At 42.4% G+C, this 23,832-nt stretch overlaps 1 protein-coding gene across 5 annotated transcripts in view; it reads left to right on the top strand.

Moving 5' to 3' along the window:
* Positions 1-16,553, top strand: part of Gabra5 (gamma-aminobutyric acid type A receptor alpha5 subunit) — a 98,185-nt gene extending 81,632 nt beyond the window's left edge. For 2 of the 5 annotated variants that reach the window (XM_021196067.2, XM_029547212.1), the window contains 4 exons: positions 2,690-2,833; positions 6,246-6,398; positions 10,779-10,990; positions 15,326-16,553. In XM_021196067.2, the coding sequence (XP_021051726.1) occupies positions 2,690-2,833; positions 6,246-6,398; positions 10,779-10,990; positions 15,326-15,628 (812 nt within the window). In that variant the 3' untranslated portion in view covers positions 15,629-16,553. The remainder of the gene's footprint in view (positions 1-2,689; positions 2,834-6,245; positions 6,399-10,778; positions 10,991-15,325) is intronic. The other 3 variants (XM_029547218.1, XM_029547222.1, XM_021196060.1) reach the window with 2 other exon arrangements.
* The last annotated feature ends 7,279 nt before the right edge of the window (positions 16,554-23,832 follow it).

Here is a 23,832-nt window from a genome sequence, read left to right as displayed (position 1 = left end):
GAGATGGCCCACTGGCAATTGATAGTGTTGGGGGAGGGAGAGTCAAGTTTTCTTTAGGGATATGACATCTGAGAGCAACCTCTGTACCAGCAGATAAATCATGGGCATAGATGTGTGTGGCACTTTTAGTTTTTAATTGAAGAGAGAGAGAGAGAGAGAGAGAGAGAACATGTGTTTCAGGAGGGAAGAAATAGGAGTGAGTTTGAATAACTCACATTATATTCATACATGAAATTATCAAACACTAGAACTTAGCAGAACAAAATAGACAATGTGAAAAACTAAGTCCAGAATATAAAACCAAAGAATGTTAAGATTTACATACTACTTCTGCAAGGACAGGGACTCTGTGAGTCACAATACTGAGGCCCTTGTATTTGCTGTATACACATTTTTTCTCACAACGCTGAATAATTGTTCAAACAAAGAAAAAGAGGGGTAGCAATGCGGTTTTACAGAGATTTGGTATTTTTCAGTAAGCCAGTCACCAGATTGCGCTGGCTTATCCCTACTGAGTCTTGTCTAGAAGCAAAGTAGATAGCTTTGTCTGTGAGGCAGGAGAATGGCTACTTGTAAGTACTCTTGCAGGAGTGGGCTAGCCTAGGTGCTAGGAGGCTGTCCCTGTTGCCCATCTCTGTAGCTTGTCCCTAGCTCCTGCCAACTTACCTCCTGGAATGGGACCCTGGTTTCATTAACCTGCAATTAGGAGGTGGGGCATGAAACCTTGTTCTGAAGGTATGGAAGCTCACTTACCCACGTGGCGGCATCTGTGAAAGTTTTTGTGTTGGGCTCTTGGGCAGACATGCTGGTGTAACTGCAGGACTTACAGACAGCTCAGATGTACAAGCTCAAATGGTACTGCTCCTGAATTGCTGTGTCCCTGGGCACCCCTCAGCTACTATCAGCCACTCTTGCCCCTCCGCATGTGGTTGCTGCTTGCTGCTGACTTCTCTCACACTCTAGACCCTGCAGGATGACATAGGTAATCTCCTAGCCTATGCCTCGGGCATACCATGACCATATATGGGAACTCTGGACCTGTGTACCCCTGTCTTCTCAGTACACCAAGTAGATCTTCTCTTCACAATTTTCTTTGCCCTCAGCCCATTGGCCCTGGATTAGTGCTCTTTCTCCTGAACCTCTATTTTCTCCTCAGTAGAAACAAGAAAGTCTTTCTCCACATCACATTGAGTCAGTCAGCCTTTTAAAAATGTGCACACACCATTTCTCTTCTTCCTTCCATTACTGAAGATGATTTTAATGATGAATGTACTTCTTTGTCCTGTCCTGCCTATATTCTGTGTCTCACTCAGGCTGACAGATCTTGATATTCCTATATTTGAGTAGGTCACATACTTTCTTTAAACCCTTTTCTCTGGGGTTTACCTGGCTAAGATAAAAAGTTCGGTGCCTTCGAGTGGCCCCAGGCCCTATTGTCATACCCTGTCCTCTGTATTACATTACTAGCTTATTTTAGGCATCTAGGGATTGCCCTGCTTGGACCTTGTGTCCTGCAGCCTCCTTTATCCCAGACATTCACTCCTGAACATCTCTTAGATACCCTAAATGAAGTCTTGTTAAGTCTCCTTCTCTAACAGGCCTCTTCTGTCTTCTCAGCTGGCATGCCTTCACAGCACTTCCTGCCACTTCTCACACTGTACGCCTTTCCTGTGATAGCTCTTTCTCTCCTCAGAGCATGAATTTCTTGAGAAGAGGTACTTGGATTTGATTTCCATCCAGTCTTTTCCTAATTTTTCTGTTTCTGCTAGTGTGGCAAGCCTTCACTAACTCTGCAGATTAAAATAACAGTTGTGTTGCCCACATAGTCCTAGAACCAGAAGCCTACAGTACCTGATAGATTTCTCTGTCTCACAAGGCCAGAATCATGGTGCTACGAGGGCTGCAGTTTTGTCTGGAGGTTCTGAGTGGACCTGCAGGTTTTCAAGGTGGGATGGAATTCAGTTAAATGTGGCTGTGGGTGAAGGTCTTTTTGTTCTTGTCAACAAAGGCCACCTAGGGCTCATTTCCTCCTTGGTGTGGTCTGTCCCTCCAGTGTCAGAGCCAGTGGCCAGCTGAGTCCTTTATTCATTTGCAAAATTTACTCCTGGCTCCAGGTTGAGAAAACAGTTTTGATTGGACTGACCCAAAATGATAATCTGAGATAATCTCTGGATTTTCATTCCACTGCTTTTGGCAAATTGTCAGGCATGAGCTACAGACAGCCCTCTACCCTGGACACCATGGTCAGTACACAGGGAAAGTTCTGAGTAGGAAGGAGGTCTGCGTGCTACAGCTAAGTGTTACTGTGTAAGTCAGGCAGCCATCTAAATCTCAGGTATGGGTCCTGCCATCACCCCATCCTACAGAAGAAGGAACTGTGATACAGAATAAGTGACCTATCAAGGTCACGGATCTGCTGGGATGGCAGGCACTTGTCTCAGAGATAGCTCTATTTTTTTTTTTTTTGAAGTATGGAAAGAGAAAATGCATGAGGTTTGGCATCATCGGCGGTATATTCCGTGCATTGGTTCTATTGAAGCCTGGAGGGTCTGACCCATACAGGTGCTCTACATGCTTTCTAAGCCCTGGAGGTCGATTCTCAACATCATCCCTCTTCCACCAGCATCTCTGTGTTTCCCCAGTGGAAACCACTCTATATTTACTCCATTTCCTTTCCCTTCCCATACAGATGCTTACCCTAATTCTGAAGTTGTCTATGTTTGGACCAATGGCTCCACCAAGTCTGTGGTGGTGGCAGAAGATGGCTCCAGACTCAACCAGTACCACCTCATGGGGCAGACAGTAGGCACTGAGAACATCAGCACCAGCACAGGTAAAGATGCCCGACTTGTTGCCTGGGGCTAAGGGGCATCCCATTCCCTGTGGCTCCATGCTCCACTCTGTAGGAGTGCAGACCCTATGCAACTACTTTGGTTTCTATAAGCTCCCTTGCAGTTTGACAAAGGAGCATCAGCTACAGGGACCTGAGAATGGAGAGAGCATGAATCTGTAGTACATGTGCCATCTGCACTGTACATGTAGGCCTTGTCTGAAGGTCCAGTTATCAATTTATATAATATCCTTTCCCAAACCTAAGAAACAAGGTAGTCTCTGCAAAGTGGGCTATGCATCCTGCTGACTGTCCTCTTGTTTCCTTCTCTGGACATCTCAGAGATCCTCCTGAGGTTGAAACTGGGAAATCAAACTAGCAGTAGACAAAGACTGGCTAAGGTGATACCAACCAATGAAGAAGCAGATGCTGTCAATCACACAATACTGTCTCTGTAGGGCAGTCTGTATTGGCTTCAGCAGATAAAACATGAATGGTGAGGCCAAAGGCATGTACTCGACCTGCACTACCTTGAAGTGGGCCACACCTGTCCTGGCCGAGGGCCAGCAGGGTATAAGCTATCACCAGGTGATGGTACTGACTACCAGGGGGCACAGCTTGTTTGTTTATGTAGTAGGAGAGAAAAGTCTGAAAGAATGGTCTAAGCCATGATTGCAATGTGGGCTGAGCACCAAAAAAACCTTTGTTCACTTTACTGTTTGGTCACAGTCAAGCAGCTGGTGGCATATACACAAGACATCAAGAGCAAGTCCTTCTTTATATCACCTGTGTGGGCCAGGGCAGGGTCCTACTCACCAATAGCACAGTGTAGTGGGCATGTCTGAATGAGAAAGATAGCCTGAGAGGGGAATGTCTCTGTTTAGGTGTCATGCACTGGGTAAAGGAAGTATAATTTCACATCTGGCTTTAAGGAAATGAAATGAAAGGTATGTGGCAGAATCTGGGATGCTGACACAGGGTGCTGCCTTTGAGAATAGGTTTATACAATTACTCTGTTCCAACCTGCATTCTACAAAGATATCATTTTTAAAAGATTTGCCTGGTTTTGCTACTAATAAGTCAACAGTAAGCAATATAGAAACAAAAGACAGGAAGAATACAAAGGAGAGTAATTTCAGATCCTACTATATTTTGAATGGCATTTCTTGTCTTCACGTGTTATGGAGGAACAAAATTTAATCTTTTCCAAAGAACAAGATCTTGCTACTAGACCTATATCCATCTTTCTTTCTATCCCTGCTTCTCTCTTCCACATGAGAGCCTGTTCAGCCTCTTGGCTGCTCCCAGCTGCCCAGGCTATTAGAAAAAACACCCGTACTCCACCCTGCAGCCTGTGTAGGCATTGCTTAGAGCTTTGGTTCCTTTACTGTATGTAAGAAGGCATCTTTTACCTCTTGTTGTCTCTGTGGTTCCTTTTTCTCTGACATATCAAGTACATGTCTTAGGGCCTCTAGAGCAAACTTGCTACACTACGGGCTTTGGTTTAAGCAACCTCCAACATGCCAACGCCCTGTCTACACAGCCAGAAGACCACCCTACCCGTATAGGCAAGGCTGCAACTGGAGTTTGCATTGAGAATCTCTCCAAGACTCTGCTTGTGATCATAGTAACCCAGCAGCCTACCCCTCAGTCCCTAACACCTGCTTGATACTACTCACTGAAGAAGTATCCAGACCATCCAATGTCCTGTACTTCTCCAAGCACCCCTTCCATCTCTAGGGAGACACAAACTCATCCAGAAAGCCTCACTCCCATGGACCCATTGCCCACCCATTTTAGCTCCTTACCAGTTAACCATTAGGACGGCATCATTTTCAGCAAAAAATGGAAGATCTCCACGGGCCTCCCACACAGCCAGGCAAATCCAGAGAAGGCATTGGGGCATTGCCCAGGAAATCCAGCTTAGAGCAACAGAGGACACTAGTATCTCTGCTAGATGGCAGAGAGAACGAGCTTCCCAGATAGGTGTCCTGTGTGGCTTTTCCTTATGCTCCACCTGAGTCGGGAAAGCTCCAGGCCTTGGCAGACAGCAGTGCTCCTGTCCTGCTGGAGCTCAACAGCCGGGCAATAGGGAGGATGTGTTCATCCACAGCAGAGCTCTGGATGCCTGATTTCTATCTGCAAAGGCTAAATCCTCAGATCCTGATTGCTATAACCTGCAGAGTGGTGGGGGTGGGGGTAGGGAGCATGGCGCAGATTGACTGGGGATTAATGAAACACACAAATCTGATTTTCTCCGAAAAAGCATGCAATAGCAAGGGCCCTTCAGAGGCTAGAGTGCACAAGATTTGCTTATGACATGACCTTTAAGAAAGCAAGGCACCAGTTCCCACAAAAACCCCCGAGCTAAACAACCACAGCATGGATGCAGAGGACCTAGTGCAGATCCATGCAGGCTCCATGATTGCCACTTCAGTCTCTGTGCGCCCCCGTGAGCCCTGCTTAGTTGATTCATCCAGACTTGATATGGGGATTTGTGCCCCTGTATCTTGTGCCCATATGTGCATAGTCTTACTGCATCTTATTAGGCTGTTTTGGGTTGATACCCCTATTACCTGAAGGGAAGGGAGGAACAGTGGATGTAGGAGAAAGGGAAGGCGGGACTGGGTGAACTGGGAGAACTGGGAGGAGGGAAGGGAGGGGAGGCTGGAGTTGGGATGTATTGTATGAGAGAAAAATAAGAAAGAAAGAAAAAAGAAAGAAGAGAAAAGGGGGAGCAGAAAGAAAAAGAAAAGTGGATTGCACGATGCCCATCTCCAACTAATTCATCTCCAAGGCAACCCCCACACCCAGGGAAAATCATGGAAGAGGAAGCAGACCCACAAGCTCAGGATACCTCATCTGCTGTGAGGAAATGTGTTCTACATATGACTAGGAAGTTGCATCCATGAACCATCAGCAGTATTGATTGCCTGAACTACATCAGCATATGATAACACCAATTGACATAATTACTTGGAACAGGAAATTCCCAGCCCTAGGTGAAGAACTCCTGGTGGTCAGAGGGAGCTGGGAGAAGGAGAGGAAGAATCATCTTCCTCCAGGGGCAAGTTCCTGTGTAGGCTGTCTGATCCCCGTGGTCACCTCTGACACAATCATCTTCATACTGTAACAATAGCATTTAAAGAAGATGTCATAACTTTAGGATGAGGGCATGGGAAGAGAGGTTGAGAAATGAGGTGGTGATCATGTATAAAATTCTCAAAAAATCACCCAACAAATCATAAGCAAAGTACAAAAAAAGAGGTTTAAAAAAAAAAAAGAAAAGAAAAGAAAAGAAAAGATCAGGCACTCTCTACTACTAGAAGAGGTAAAGCATTGTGAACTCCTCTGAGAAGCCCAGTAACCCTGACCCTGGGAGGTAGAACTAATCTCCAGATTTGTGCATTTGCAGGAGAATACACAATCATGACTGCTCATTTCCACCTGAAGAGGAAGATCGGGTACTTTGTCATCCAGACCTACCTTCCCTGCATCATGACTGTCATCTTATCCCAGGTGTCCTTTTGGCTAAATCGAGAATCTGTCCCAGCTAGGACAGTTTTTGGTGAGTAATTCCAAGCCTGGCCTTGGCATAGGTATCTACAATGACCAGCTCCACAGATAACATTTGAACTGTGTGTTAAAAGGTGTGGCCCTTATCAGGTAGCAGTGTAGAAAAGAAGTCAGAGTGGGCTCACCAGAGCAGACAAGTTTATTCAGGAAAACCCGGGAAAGGCTTATTCAATCCAAGCAGTGAGAGAACCTCTCTTATAGACCAAGAGGCCTATTACTGATTTAGCTGGAAGAGAGGCATAAGAGAGGCTTTTGGGGTCAGCAGCTGGCTAAGCTCTTCTTTTGCTACAGGATTTATTCCAGTTAGGTTGTGTCTCAAGAGTTTAGGATGTGCGGCACAGCGCCATGCTGTTTTCAATTCCTTCAAACATCTGTTTTGTAGAACACTCTGTGCTTGTTCTGAGAGCCAGGTGCTTAGGTTAAGACATTGGAGCAATTAAGGTATCATCTCCCCTCTTGGTAGAATTTGGGGTTGGAAGCTTTAGGTGATAGAGCCTAGTAAGTCAGGCCATTAGGGCTTTTGCTTTGAAGAGGAAAGGTCTCTAGTCTCTTAACTCTTAGCCAGCGTCAAGTGAGATACTTTGACCCCTATCATGCTCCTGTCATGGCTAGCTATTCTACCTTGAGCTGCAAATCAACAGAGCCAACTGACCATAAATTAAACCCCCAAAATGTAAAACAAAGCAAACCTTTCCTCTTTCTAACCTAATTATTTCATGTATTTTGTGACAGTAACGAGAGGCTGATTAATATAGTTACTTCTATTATTGCCTATTCACTGTGGCCTTGGAAACAAATGAAGCAATTGGCTAAACTTTAAAAATTAAGAGATATGATTTCTCTTTGAATGGTAGTTTAGGGAATCTTGGTATGCTTGGTTATTATTTCCATTTTTGAAAAGCTTTCCTCACAAGAAGGACTTTTAAAAATTTCAAATTATAAGCATCCCTCCCTTCTTCCCTCCACTTTTTGCTCCTCTTTCTCTTTCAATGGAGGTCAAATCCAGATCCTTATGAATGGCAAGCAAGTAGTTTACCACCAAGCTATATTCCTAGGCTGGGCACAGTAGTATTTTTCCAAGTGCTTATCAGGTATTTTTTGAATTTTTATACAGATCCCTTTAAAATATATATACTACTTTAAGATCTTCAACAAAATCCTGTCACTCCATTGTATGTACACTAGTATATGGTAATAGTAAAACACTTTCAGCCCTCTGTGACTGTAGGCACTGTGTTTTCAGATACAGAGAACAATAGATAGAAGACATTTGAAATAACATCGATGTTGTACTAAACATGCACAAACTTGCTGTTATTTCCTGAAAATACAGTACAGTAACTCTTTACTACTTGATGATCTCATTATATAAGGTATTGTAAGGCATCTAAATATGGGTCATTATATGTAAGAGCCAGCCTGAAGAGTCTATACAGAGGCCATGATATTTTATCTAAGAGACTCAAATGTTTATGTGCTTTGGAATCTGAGGTGGTCCCTGAACTTATCCTCAACAGAAGCTAAATGGTGACTACTGAATGACTTTTCCTGGGAGGCATGAGAAATGTCTGTTCATGCCAGTTGTGACACCAGTGTTATACCAAAGAAATTATTGCATCCAAGCCTATCTTGTTAATCCAATCAGTTTATCTAAGTAACTTATAGGTCATAGGTTGAGGTTTGCTTACAGGAGCAAGCTGGTTGACATAGGAGAGCCGCATCCCTAGCAGCATGCAGGCAGTTCCATAATGATCCTACCTTCCCATTACAATCACTCCCTGCTTATATAATCTGGAGGAAAGGTCTTGGGATTCTGATAAGCTGTCTGTCTATTTCTTTCCGATTTTAAGCTCCCTGAGACTTTTAAGTTTCCAGGGCAACTTCCAGAGATTTATGGGCTTCCCAGGAAGGAATGTTTCGATTCAGAGGAAATAGCTATGTATCAATACTATTGAAGAACAATCTGGAAAAAAATCCTCATTGTGTAACCCCTTAGACGTTAGACACAGCAGAATCTGGCTTAGAAGATTCTTTGCTTTAGTGGATTCGACTGTCCCATCTTGAAACTCACTGCACTACTCAGCATTTTTCTTACTGTAACACAGTACCTGTGTTACCCAATCATAAGAAAGATCTATTTTGGCTCAGAGTTTTAGAGATATTTTACTTTGTGGTCATTTGTCTATATTTGCTTTGAGACTCTGGTAAGGCAGCATATTACAGCAAATGTGTTCACCTCATGGCCAGTGCATGTGTATGTGTAAGAGAGAAAGTGAGAGTGAGAGGCAGACAAACAGAGACAGAGGCAGGGGCAGTGATAGAAAAAGTATAGACTTAGACAATTAGGGCTGAACCCTAATACCCCTTTAAGGGCATGATCCTCCCTATGACTGGAAAACTATAAGCCACTCTCCACCACCTGGAGCCGCAGAACTAACCATTAACACTAGGGGCATTTGGATGACACCTGACTGAACCACAGAACTCATTCTTCTCCCAGCTAAGAAGGGATGCTAAAGGCAATTTGCAGATATTTTGTGACAGCAGACGCTCATCTTTTTTGTGTGCTGTAAAATACAGTTCACCCAGTAGTTCCTACAGCTAGTTTTCCTTCCACAATAGGAAAGCATTTGGGTTCACCTTATCTTGATGATAGTGTGTAAAAAGCTCTGGGTACCCCTGCTCATCACTCTGCTCCCAACTACTAAGTTCCTTACCTATATTCAATGTAGAATATGTATCAAGGTATGGAGATTGACTCATGGCCAAGGGGCACCCACTCACCAAGTTGATGGGCCTAATGAGCTCCATAGTGGACATTTATTAGTTAGGTAAGTGAAAAGTATGGACCACACTGCCTGTGATAGTCTTATTTCCTCTTGGAGGTTCTCTGCACATGATCAAATGTTGAATGACCCGAGTAGAGGCCTATTTGAGTGTCTGCACTCAACTATGTGCTCAGCATAAATTGCTGACTGTATTGTTAAGAAAAATCAAAATGCTTCCTTAGGCATTCATTCCACATTGGTTCAATATTCTATGAGTTGAACCAGATGCTGGACCATCATTGGCTCCTGGTGCTTCATTGGTTCCACATGGTGTCTGTATCAGAGTTCTACCAGCATCTGGCTTAGAAACGCAGTGTTGCTGTCACAGGAGGGTGGGATCCCAAGATTAAGAGGCTGGCAGGATTGGTTTATACCTGAGGCTTGTGAAGGAGACTCTATCCCAGGAGTCTTCCCTTGCCTTTGGTAGGCCTAGGGCTTACAGCTGCACATTCCCAGTGTTTCCTGTGTGTGCAAGCATATAAACTCAGAATTTCCCCCTTTTAAAGACTTATCAGTCCCAATGGATTAAGGAGAACATTGTCAGCTGACATAATTACTTTCTTAAGAGCCTAGTTCCTTATAAGGTCACAATCCTAAGTAGTTAAGATTAGGACTTCAGTGTGCCAAGTTGAAGGACATCAGAGTTCGAGCTGTATACACATGTATATAACAGGTACATTTCTGTCATATCCCAAACACAGGTCCATGTGCACAGAAGTGTGAAAGGAGAGACTGTCTAGTCTGTAAGAGTCCCCAGTCCTGCCTCCATAGATGGGCTGTTTCTTCATAGGATGGGAATCTGAGTACACTGCTCAGTGCCTATAAATCTCCAGCTCTCCTGCATGGTGGATATAGTACACTCTTCCAGAAAGTAGCTTAGGTCAGATGCTGACAGTTGGCTGATAATACACAAATCTTCCAATGGAAAGTCATGTGTCCTCCAAGCCAGACAACTGCAGTGCTTGTCTAGAGCCCCAACAGGCTCAAGGATATTGCCCCTGCTTTGAAGGAGAGAAGGTCTCATTCTGCTACAGCAATGCTCAGGCAATTCTGACATCTCTTTATGGTCAGTGCACAGAAAGGAACACACTGAATCATTCTGTCTCAGCCCATTGCCTATGAGGTACACTGTAAATCTCCATGAAGCACACTGCTGAGCCCTGTGTGAAGGTCACTGACACTCTTCATGTGGCACACTTACCTCCGTCCCACAGAGACAAACCACTCATCCAAACATCTTTAAAGGCAAGTATCAACAATTTCCCCAACCAGTCCAAAGAAAGGGGGTATAGTTATATAGAAATCAGACTACAATCCATGCATTCCTCAATTTTTATTATAGAGGATGAAGACAGAGGGAGCAATTAGATGAGCAATGTTTTCACTGCAGAAAATGTGAAAATCACAGGGGTATTTGGGGAGAAAGGAGTTAGCTAAGGCTAAAAGCAAGAGGCCTATGTTCTGTCATGTTTGGGGAGGGAGTTCTGGAAAGGAGCACTGATTTCTGTTCCCACGTTGTACTCTGCCCTCTCTTCATCGAGCAGGAGTGACCACAGTGCTGACCATGACAACACTCAGCATCAGTGCCCGGAATTCGCTGCCCAAAGTGGCCTATGCCACAGCCATGGACTGGTTCATTGCTGTCTGCTATGCATTTGTCTTCTCTGCTCTGATAGAATTTGCCACAGTCAACTACTTTACAAAGAGAGGATGGGCATGGGATGGCAAGAAGGCCCTGGAAGCAGCTAAAATCAAGGTAAGGAATGGCTTATTATCCTCCTCCTTTTAGGGTCCATTGCCAAGAAAATGGGCCTAATTCTGGATCCAAGTATTTAACAGGAATTTTTTTTCTTTCTGTCTCTCCCTCAAGAATGATTTTTCCTCTTACCTGCAAGGCTCTTTACAGGTTCTTACACATGGTTTAATTTATTTTAGATCAATTTCATTCAAGTAAGGTCTGGTGTTCACTGAATGGCTTGGAGATAGCTGGTTAGTTTTGTAATAACAATCCTATCTAGGGATGATGTGTTTGGGTTTTAACCTCTGTTATACCACAGCATGTTCTTTTATCCCTAGTCCATGCGTTATATCTTCTTTGAAGTAGCCAGCATGTCTTGGAGAGGGTGGACAGCATAATAGAAGTTATCCATCAGCCAAAATGACCCAGTGCTTTGAGGCAATGATTTGGCCCACTCAGCTGTGAGCACAGCCAAAATGACCCAGTGCTTTGAGGAAATGATTTGACCCACTCAGCTGTGAGCACGCATACTAGTGTGAAGTGTCGCACAGTCACGGGATCTGTCATTGCATGCTTCACACATGATTTCACTCTAATATAAGTAATAACTGAGGGAAAAGAGCAGCCCAAGGCCCCAAGCTGAATCACTTCCACAGGGATGAGAAAACGTACAGGTCCAGAAAATAAAACCACAGATAATAACCCTCTAATTACATTATGCATGGGACAGACATTTAAGCAAATCCTCTGTACTGAGAGAAGGTGAGACCAGTACTTTCAGGGGAAGATGGAAAGGAAATCTTAATCTATCCTCTGTTAAATAAGCCCAAGGGGAGTCCGGACTGAGTTGTGGATGAATAGAGTTAGTTGGCCTGAACCACACCAGCTGGCAAACCTGTGCACTTCCATCCCATGGAGTTCATCTGGTTCTACCTCATGGAGCCTGACCCAGTTATGCCTGGGTCAGCCCTGGCTTGTCACACCATTTGTGTTTCTTTCCAACAAACAACCTTTTCAACTGCATTAGCTTCCCCTTATAAATCTAAAAGTTCAGCGACCTCACTTAGCATCTGACTGTCCAGCATATTTTCCCCCATATGCCCATTTTTTTCTTCACAGTGCCTATTTGAGTTTGTTTTCAGGGCTTGGGGGGGGGGTGGTGGTGGACTCAAATGATTTGGTTGCTGTGGATGATCTGTGGGGTGCTGGAGAAACATTTGTATAAACAGGATGTCCTTGAACTGTTACAGGCACCATGTAACTTTTCTTTTCTAAATCTGTGGGGCAAAAGAAGGGAACATAGTTTGACCAGTCATCCTCACAGTATACCCCACTGGTAAGCCATATGAGACAAGATGATGAGTTGTTCTCCCTGTGCTGAGCCCTACCACAATGCTGGAAAGGCTTTTTTTTTTTGTGGAGGTACCAATCAGGCAGGTCAGACACACTCTCAGACTCACGGGCTAAGTGAGAATGAGTGTCTTCGTGGGAATCTGTTGCTGTGAAGGGATCGTCGCGAGAAGTGGAGAAAACTTTAAGAACTCAGAAAACAGGCTACAATCTCCATTGTTTCATGCCTATCCCCAAGAAAGGAGGAAGAAGTGAGGTGAGACAGAAGATGATGATGCTCTGTGCATAGGCTCAGAAGAGCCTCAAATAATCCCTGCTGAAACTGTGAAGAGAGTCAGAGCACACGGTATGGAAGTGATGCTTCTGTCTCACTGGCTAACATGTGGGTGCTGAGTGACATTCTTCCTGGGGAATCATGAACAAGCATCACGCATCCAAGACAGGGAATGACCGCAAATAGTTCTAAAACCCAACACAGTGAACCCATGAGTTATACTGGGGTTACAGAAATATAAGTGAGGAGTTACTTACAGGAGCACAACTGACTCAAAGGCATCTGAATCACCAAAGCCAATGGATCACAAAGTGAAGCACATTGTACGACCTGCAGACAGCTCAACAGCCTGACTACTCCAGTTAGTTCAGTTGGCTGGAGTCTTGTCTGAACAGCCTGGCTGTTCTTCTGGGTGGTTCGTGTGATCTGATCCTTGATGAGGCAGATTGCTTGTCTTGTCTGAGAGTGACTCTTGGCAATCTTTCCATCTTACATATGCTTGCAGAGGGGAAGCTGGTGAACCTGTTCAACTTCAGGGACTTCCTGGGGGGTATTTTTGAGTTGTTTGCTTCCTAAGCTCCAGTAGCTTGTGGTTTGCCCTCCTGTAAGCACGCTGTTGTCTTAATGAGAAAACTCCAACATGGAAGGTTTAAATCTCTCCAGGAAACTGTTACACAGCCATGGATCTGCCTTCTAAGGACAACTGTGGCTAGAAAAGACCAGGCAGCTGAGGCTGTTTTTGAAGTTGCTGACTGCTGGCTTATGTTGCTGATAGCTGGTCAGAAAGTACTTTCTGGAAGAGGGATCCATGTGGATCTCTATGTGAGGAAAACCCACCTGAACTTTACTCTATATTGTGCTGTTTCTGTCCTCTCTTTATGCTTGTCTCTCATAGTTCAAAGCACATGTCACCATGAAGGGCAGTATGGTCATCTTTCCATGTCTGCAGGCCCCATATCTTTGATACAACTAACCACAGTTTAAAATGTTTGAGAAAAATATTGGGTATGTAGTGAAAAAGCTCAGAATTTGATTTTTGGTTATTCACCAAACATTACAAAAAGAACAAGTATTTACACAGTGTTAACTTGCATTGGGTATTAGAAGTCCTTCAAAGAATTTAAAGCATGTGAGAGAATGCCCTCAGGCAATGGGGAAACAAACACTAAGCTGTTTTATATATAATTCTTGTGTAGCATCTTATTTTGATAAATGTGTGCCTATTGAAAGAATTTTGTCTTCTGTTGTCTTCGTTCCCTGATTCTCAAAGATGAAAATTGTTTAGAGTAATTAGTCACACTTACTAAGATTCTGGAAGACTGGCATGAAGCCTACATGGTGGTTTTCTGCAGCATGGACTGCTTCCTGCCCATCTGCCCTGCCATAGTCCGTGGGGGTCCCATACTCCTTACATCTGGCTCAGCACTTGGTTCTCATTTATTCTCACCTCTACCTCCCTCCTTCTGCTCTCTTTTTGTTATCATTCCACATCTTTGCTGGCTGACATGTTTTCCATAACTACAATACAGCTTTATTTATATTTTATTTAATGAGATGGCATTATATTGATAATGATTTTGAAATGAAAATTAAACTAATATTTTATCATGTATATTTTTAAACATACAGCAATGTTTAAAATGTTTCTGCTCATAACATTTTACTATTTTTATGTTATAACAATCTATGCACCATCTTATCTATCCATCATTCTACTTAGCATCCATCCATTCAACTACCAATCTATTCATCTATCATCTGTCATTCATTCAACCATCTATTATCCATGTGTCCATTTATCATTTGTACATTATTATCTATTCACTGATCTAGTTTTCATCAATAGCCCATTTTATTTTCTATACATATCAAAATAAATTTCATGCATACCATTAACCAGAGTTCAGTGTGAGTTATTATTTATTTAATTCCCTTGGAGGAAAATGTATCCAACATAAAGTACACAAACAGGCATATCTTTGTTTAGTTCCTGCAAGCACACACTCCTGTGTCCCCAAAATTATCACATCATTAGTAATTAGGAAACTCTATATATCTCTTTCTAAACAGTTCCTGTCCTCACCTCCCTAAATGTAACCACAGTTCTGATGTTTACACATTAAGTTATAACCTGTTCTGGAATTCCATATATAATTAAAACAAAGAAGCAAACCAAAACACAAGACAGCATGCACAAGACATTTGCTGGATCCAGAATAGTCCGAACTGGAGACCACACATATGCCCATCAAAAAGACATAATTATACACTCTGAAAAGAAATGATACTCAACAATAAAAGCTGTTGAAAGCAGCTGCATAGCTGATTCTTGTGAGCCCTTTTTGACATACACCTTGCACCAAGGACTTCTTACTGTAGTCAGTATTTCAGACCACTCTCCCTTTAATTATTCTCTAAAGGTCATTCTCTAGAATGTTTCTTAAAGCAAACTGCATAGAGTATTCATTCCCAAGGGCTCACTTAAATCAAGAAATGATTGTTACAGTGATCTTAATTCAGTTTACAGTAGGTTCCTGAGAAATACTAAACACTAACACCAATAAGGACTCGTGCTCACCCACACCTATCTGCTGTGGGATTCTAGGCTTGCAAGAGGCCTGTCCTCTCCCAGCACCAAGCTCATGCTCATTGTCTCCTTTGAAAACAGACTGTGAGACCTTATCCAGGAGCTGAAAGGTGACATGTCTCTACCTTCTTATATTTTGCAGAAAAAAGAACGTGAACTCATACTAAATAAGTCAACAAATGCTTTTACAACTGGAAAGTTGACCCATCCTCCAAACATCCCAAAAGAGCAGCCTCCGGCTGGGACCGCGAATGCACCCCCAGTCTCTATCAAAGCTCCTGAAGAGAAGACTGCGGAGAGTAAAAAGACATACAACAGCATCAGCAAGATCGACAAAATGTCCCGGATTGTGTTCCCTATCTTGTTTGGCACTTTCAACTTAGTTTACTGGGCAACATATTTGAATAGAGAGCCCGTGATAAAAGGGGCCACTTCTCCAAAGTAACCCAGGAAACCCTAGTCCCACAGAAACGAAACTACGGAGAGGCCGAGCTCACAGAGACTCTTTGGACGCAGTCTTTCCGGAAATTTTGCATGTTTAATAATATGTACAAATAATATTGCCTTGATGTTTCTACGTGTAACTTCAAATGTTTCAAGGATGTCCCCTTAATAAACCAAGCAAATGGCCTTCTAGAACAACGACGGGAGGCAATGACTGACTCTCAGATGCTCAGCGCCCTAACATCAGTAGTTTACAAACGAGAGAAGTATATTTTTAACTGTTCTGAGTATATGACATTTTTATACTTCGAATGCCATTTCATACGGTTTTTCCCAGCCAACAGAACATTTTAGGGAACTCCTGTGATGACCACTTCACAGGTGACAAAAGCAAAGATCCTGGGGTACATGCTGTCCATGAAGAGCAAACTGTGGACATTTAAGTCCAGTACGAATTGCCTTTAACAATTCTTGTTCTGAAATTAGAAAAATACTGCATGAACTGACATTAAAAAATAGAATAAGCAAACATTTATGCAGACAAATTTAATGACAAGCACATAGTGTCTTAGATTAGCAGATCAAATACTTCCCCCAAGGAAATCAACTAATTCAAAGTTAATTTTTGTTTTGTGGAAAATAAACCTATTTCTCATCCCACCCCAACACCTCAACAACCTTAATAATGACTAAGAAAAAAACAATCTTAAAACCTTCAAGCAACAAGGCCTTGGTCTTTGGAGGCGGTACTCTGTGACCATGGTTTCTGGACGCCGGCTCCTCTTGCTGCCGCTTCAGTGCTGAGAAATTGTAACTGAGTTATTTTCTGTTTTATTTCCCTGTACATATTTCATGATTGGATTATCGCTCTGTTAGCTTTTGTATATGAATCTTAAATGTTCATTAAAAAAATGTAAAAATGACCTGATCTCATGCCATGTAATTTATAATTTAGATTTAATTTTTGACTAGATCCCTAAAAAGGGTGTAAGAAAATCTCATATGAAAAGAAAAAACAAACAAACAAACAAAGAGTTAAAACTTAGTGGGAGACCCCTACTCTTCCCACATAATTATGCCGAAGAATGCTTAGAGAGGATACTGTTGATGTGACAAGGGTAGACAGATACAGCCGGTGTATCTTCCTACCATAGCTCTCCGTGTGCTCTCCTTAGCACATTTCCAGTGTTTGCTACAGACAGAATAACTATGGATCCTGACCGTACAACTCCCTTATGGGCCTGATGACAGCTGTTCCTGATTTTGTGCCCGTCTTTCTGGGTCAGAAGATTGTTGAATCTGGCCATACAACCTTTCTCAATGGCTCTCTGGTTCTGGTCATATCCCTCTCTTTTAAGGACCTGGTGAATGCTGGTCCAAGCTCTGCACCCAATTTCAGTTGTTCACTAATAGTCAGGCAGAACAATTGGTGCACATACTCACTGTTTGAATAAATAATAAATAATATTTAGCAGTTTGGAACCAATAGGTTGTATCCTAAATTTGGAACTCTAGAATTATACAGAGGAGTTATAACTATCAAGAAAATAAAATTGATGATTAGGTCTGCTTTGACAAGGTAGGTACCATGCAAATATCCTAATTCACTTTCTTAGTGTGTTTTCTTATACATGTTTGTTGTGTGTAATTTTATAAAACCATGCTTGCTCCTTGCCTGGTGCCCACCTATGCTATGTTCTGAGATCAGCTGCCACCAACAGCTGTCTCTCTCAGCCCCAAAGGTTAGTTTCGCCAAGCCACCCTGGTCTCACTCATCTGCCAAGCCGCCAGCTTGTTTTTTTCCCAAGAACACTACCGGTTCCTCCATGCTTGTTCCTCTGGCTGTCTGCTTTCTCCTCTTGCCCACCTTAGCTACAAACAGAATACAACAGACTGCCTTAATATTTACAAACTTTCAGGTAACTCAATGGCTGGGTGAAGAATCTATTGCTCTAAACTTATCAGCTATCCTATAGAATTCCACACTTGGCAGAGGCCACCGCCTGTTCAAGATGTCCCAGACCTTACATAGTTGTAGCTCCTCTCCCCAAAGCCTAGCAGAAAAGCCTCCTCCTCCCTCCCTCTCGTCCCCTCCTCTTTCTCCCGGGACCCAGAAATCACACCTTTGTCTCTTCACACAGTGATTAGCTTCCACCATCTTTATTGACACTATCAAGAACCAATTAGATAAATGACACCTTCATCTGTGCATGTGCATTTGGACACATACTTATTCATGTTTGCACACATGTGTTTATGTGTGTCAGTACCTCTGTGTGCTCATGTGGAGACGATGTTGACATCAGATGGTTTCTTTAGTTTACCTCTGCCTTATTTTTTGAGATGGACTATTACACCAAACCTGGAGGTCACCATTTCAGCCAGACTGGCTGGCCAGCAAGCCCCTGCTATGCTACTTTCGCCAACTTCCCAGTGCTAGTATTACGGGCACACAAAGGCACACCTGACTTTTTACATGCGCACTGAAGATCAAGACTTGGTCTTCATGCTTGTGAAGCAAGCGCTCTCTTGATACAACTATCTCACCAGTTCCTCTACTTTTCCTTATACAGCAATGCTCAGTGTCTCAGAATAAGAGTGACAGAAAGGCCACTCTAAAATGCTATGGAAGCATTTCCCTGAAATATGACAATGACATCTGTAGCATGACATGTTTCTGTTACTACACAGTGTGAAAGACTTCTGGGAAAACCAAAGCTAAGGTTCCGTGTGGAGTCTGATTTCCAATATTTCTTTAGTTCTAGATTTTTATCCTCTCCTTACTGCTCAGCATCACACTGCAGTTGCAAGAAGGTGGAAGAGGAAATATTACAATGTTTACATGTGTTAACACCCATCTTGAATTTCTTACTTTCAATAGATAATGACACCTTCTTCACCAGTTTGCACTGAATATCTTTAGATGTGGCTTTTGCACCAAAGTCCTTGCTGAGCATCTTGGAGACTGCCCGTTTTATGCTGCTGAACCTGTAATCTGATGAATATTTAACAAAAAAATAATCACATTGTTTTCCATTCTGTGATTTTGTGTTGTAGACCTCCTCAGAGTTTGTTATTTTTAATGAGAGCATAATAAAGAATCACCTTGGGGGAATGATGACAAGGCAAGCAATAACAGTTCCAAAGACAATTATAAATTATACTGCTCTACTTTTAGAGAAGAATATTTAAATGTCTCTCTTTTTTTTTAACATCACCACAAATATAAAAGAAAGTGCTCTTAACAGTTCACAATCAGTACTTTGTATATCCTTTCTTATGAGTCTAAAGGTCTATCTAGAGCAAGCTTTGAATGAGGTTGACATAGAAGTATGTGTTTGCTCTCGATGATTTTGTTCACCTGCTTGAGGAGTAACTAAAATTGTCCAGCAAATGCAATCTGTTGAAGACAGGGAAGAGGCTGTATACCGTTTGTTCATCTTTTTGATGCTACCTGAGAAATTGCACTGCAGATCTCCCTCAGGACAAGCTATGGGAAAGAGCAGCAAACAGAAAAATTCTACCTTACAAGCAGTAACACTGCAACTCAAAGTCATTAATTCTTTGCCTTAAAGCATATGACCTTTGAGGCATAAATGCAGGCCTATATTACTGTGTCTTACAGTCCCTAAGCCTGAGTTTACAACACCATCGAACCCTTTATGTCGATGATGATTTAGAATCAAATGTGACCTAAGATGAAAGTATTGATTCCAAGGCCTGGGTAAATGATTATACATTTAGTATGCCTTAGATACTTTTCCCCCACTGAAAACATATCCAATTACACTTTCTTTAAAGTCTGTGGTTCTGTGATGTCACAAACTTAATACCCTATTTAGTATAGCACTCTTCTCATAAGTAAAAGGAAGAGAGGCAAAGAGTGATGACAGGAGGGGAGGAGGAAGGAAGGGAGAGAGAAGAGGAGAGAGAGAGAGAGAGAGAGAGAGAGAGAGAGAGAGAGAGAGAGAGAGAANGAGAGAGAGAGAGAGAGAGAGAGAGAGAGAGAGAGAGAGAGAGAGAGAGAGAGAATATAACACTGAATCACTGAATGAGAGATGAGAGACCTGTTGTCTATAATTGGATTGTTCTTTCTGGAGTTCTAGTGTGAATGATTATGGTGATGCCCCGGGAGCAACTGCCTCAAGGAAAACCACAATGGAAACACAGAGTCTTCAATCAACATTAGCCCCCACCATGAGACCTAGTCTCAAAGCAAAAGAACCCCTTCTTTGAAAAATTGGAAATGCTACAGTTTTTTTCTGTCTTTTAAAATATTTAAAAACTGGCCTTAGTGTCTTTTTTTATAACTCACTGAAGAACAGGTGGGAAGATTCTAGGAGTTAGAGGGGATGGAGAAGAGCAGGAGAACGTGGGCCACTGAATGAACTAAGCAGGACACATATGGACTCACAGAGACAGTGCCTGCATGGGACCTGTACCAAAATTATACGCTATGGCTGACAGCTTAGTGCTTTCCTGGAACTCCTAACAGTGGGAATGGGTGTATCAGTGCATCTCTGACTCTTTTACCTGCTCTTGGGACTCTTTTCCTCCTCTTGGGTTGCCCTGTCCACCCTCCATATGGGAGACTTTGCCTTATTGTATCTTGTTCTGTCCTCTTGTCTCTTGGAGGCGTGCTTCTTCCTGAAGGGACACAGGAGAGGGAATGCCAGGGGTGGCGAAGCTTCCAACACTGCAGGGAGGAGAACTGTGGTCAGGATAGATTGTAAGAGAGATGAATCTATTTTTAATTTTAAAAAGTAAAAAAAAAGGGGGGGAATAAAAACATCATATAATACCCAGTAGCTTTCATATATACAAATAATGAACTTCAGGGGGAATAATTTTGAAAAATATCCCATTCACAAGAGCTCAGTAAAAAACAAACAAGCAAAACAAAACAAAACAAAACAAAAAACCTAAAAGTTCCTAGGGATAAATCTAACGATGGAAGTGAGAGGCCTCCACAATGAAAACTCTAAGACACTGAAAAGGAAGTTAATAAAGAGACTAGATGAGAGAGAGAGAGAGAGAGAGAGAGAGAGAGAGAGAGAGAGAGAGAGAGAGACTAGATGGTGGAAATATGCCCAATGCTTTTAGATTAGCAGAATAAATATTGTAAAATGGTTTTACTGACAAAAATAATCTACAGATTCAGTAAATCTCTGTCAACAGTTTAATGACATCCTTCCAGAAACAGAATTATCAAACCATAAGTTCATATTAGAAACACAAAAAGTCACGAAAACAGCAAAAGCCATCCTAAGGCCAAAGAACACAGCCAGAGGTGTCACATCACCATTCACAAGTTATACTGCAGAACTATAGTGATGAAGGGAGTAAGGCATTACCATAAAAACAGGCTCGTAGACACATGGAACAGAATAGAGGACCTTGCAATAAACCTAAAAAGAGGATGGTCACTAAAAATTTGTGTGAAGGTATCCGAAGCATACATTGGAAAAAGTAAAATAGTGAGGTTAGAATTGGTTATTTTCCTATAGAAGAATGAAAATATCTATCAATATCTCATTCTGTACAGTAGACCAAAGATTTTATTTAAAAATCCAAAATATTGAAACTGCCAGAGTGAAGCATGGGAACGTACATTCAGCACAGAAGCACAGACAAGAACTTTCTGCCACAGTCCAAACACAGGCAGAGAAGTAGGGATGGCAGCATTTGAATCAGGGACACAAAGTAGAACTTTTGAGTTGTGTATTGTATAGGCAGCCACTTGAAGAGCATTATAGTTATACCCAAACCACAATTTAGAAACATAAGCATTAAGAGGGCAATCAAATAGACATCAGAATGAACACTAATATGTTTTTGTCATGTGGGAGCATGGGGAAATTTTCTGTATTCAAATCAAGGTGCAATAAGATGTTGATAAATTTGACTAGAAAAGTATGTTTTAGTACTTGTGCCAGCTTGGCTTTAAGTGAACTTGATGCAAACTAAAGTCATAGATAGGAGGGAACCTCAGTTAGGAATGCGCCTCCATACAATTGGGCTGTAGGTAGGCCTGCAGGGTATTTTGTTAGTGGTTGATGGAGTGTCCAGCCCCTTGTGGGTAGTGCCATCCCTGCACTGGTGTCCTGTGTTTTATTAGAAAACAGGCTGAGCAAGAGATGAGAACTCCATTGCCTCTTCATCATCTCTGGCATCTAGAGCCCTACCTTGCTAAGTGCTTATCCTGACTTTGTTCAATGATGAACAGTGAAGGTAAAGTATAAGCCAAACAAGCCCTTTCTTCCCCGAGTTACTTTGTTCATTGTCTTTCATCACAGCAATAGTAACCCTAAAATAATACTGTGTTTACATCATTTCCACCCTTCCATTCCCCATATAACTCCTCCTTTGTTCCCCAACTCCCTCTCAAGTAGGCTACCAGCAGGTTTGATCCTTTCTTCCTTCCATTTGGGTTATCTAAGTGTCTCTGCTACTTGCTAAGATCAGCTCCTTCCTCTGTCTGTCTCCTTTCTTATAGGATTGGCCAGACACTAGTTTGAACCATACCAGAGATCCTATAGCCATCACAGGTAATTCAGAGTGCCAAAGCCCTAGCAGTAGCCAGGCTAAAACACTGCAGTTGCCCTATCTATTCTGAGAGCCAGGACCTTGACCTCAGTCCACAGAGCACTGAGAAAGAAGTCCAGGACTCCTTAACCAAACTGTAAAAGCACCAGACTTAGAGCAAAGAAACAGAAAAGCTGGATAAGGCTGTGTCCCAAGTACCAGGGGGAAAAAAGAAAAGAAGAATTACAGATCCCAACCTTGCTATGAATTAGTCCATTCTTGAATAATGCAAACATTTCTGCTTAAAGAACAGAGACTTGACCCATAAAGGAAAAAAAAAAAAAAAAAAGGCAACTGCTAATGACTCATCATTTTTACCTACAGATTAGCACATCTGTCATCACTTGTTCTGTTTAGATTTTTGTCAACTTGACACAAGCTGGAGCTATCTGGGAGGAGGAACTTCAGCAGAACAAATACCTTGATCAGATTAGGTTGTAGCCAAGTCTGTAGGACATTTTCTTAACTGATGCCTGATGTGCCATATCTCAACTCACTGAGAACAGTGCCACCACTGGGCCGGTGGGCTTGGATGGTATAAGTGTTTGGTTGAAACCCATGCTCATCCTCGGTACAAGATTAAAAAAAAAAAAAAAAAGAAAAATTGCTATTCTTTCTGCAACCCTGCCAGCAGGAAGGGAATTCCAGGCTAACACATCATCTTTCCCTGTCTCAGAATTCCTAGCAACTGACCCATGAGTGTCCACCAAAGGGACACAATCTTAGCTCCTAGCTGTCATGTCTTCACCCTGTGCCTGAGACCCTTGCTTTAGCCTGGATGTGTGACTTCTCTGATCTCCATTTGTGAGATCAGTGAACCCACCCTAGAGCTGCCTCTTAACAAACCCTGCCTTAATCTACTTTTAATTTGGTCTAATCTGGCCTATGTCTGCATGACCAAGGGAAAGAAAAAGCCTATTAATAAGCAAGCAAATGGAGCAAGCCGTGGACAAGCCAGTAGGCAATGTTCTTACACAGCCTCTGCTCCAGTTCCTGACTCCAGGTTTCAACCTTGACTTTCTGGCCTGGATTATAACCTGAAATAAAGCCTTTCATTCCCAGGCAGCTTTTGATCATGCTCTTTACCCCAGCAGCAGAAAGCAAACAAAGAATACCTGTTGCATAGCATTTTCCACCTGAGGTTGAAACCTTCCATCCAGAGCCAAAACTTATTAACACATGATATGAACAACTCAAATTAGCTTCAGGAAGTTCCTGAAACTAACCAGTATCAGTAGATTCCCTTCCCTCAAGGTGTATATAGAGAAAAAAACTGCTGAGAGTCACTCTCATACAAGCCAAGTTGTGAAGACTCTCTGTAAGAAGCAGGGACCAGCAGAGTTTTCCGAAGAACAACTAAGCCACCCAGAAAGGACACTCTCCAACCTGTTAAGCTGGCTTCAGGCTGTTCAGTGTGCTCCAGATTTCCAGCTTTTGTGAGCTGTCACTCAGGCTGTGGTGGGCTTTGGTGATAAAGTTTTTTCAGTCATTTCTGATCCCGTAAATAACCACTCGCCCATATTCTTACAAGTAACCCTAATAAAACCTATTTGTTAACCAAGCTGGATATTGGTCTAATCATCCCCATTTCTTTGGTCTGTTTTTTTTTTTTTTTTTTTT

The sequence above is a fragment of the Mus pahari genome, chromosome 1, assembly GCF_900095145.1.
Source record: "Mus pahari chromosome 1, PAHARI_EIJ_v1.1, whole genome shotgun sequence".
Classification (NCBI taxonomy): domain Eukaryota; kingdom Metazoa; phylum Chordata; class Mammalia; order Rodentia; family Muridae; genus Mus; species Mus pahari.
This window is presented reverse-complemented; position numbering and strand designations above follow the sequence as displayed.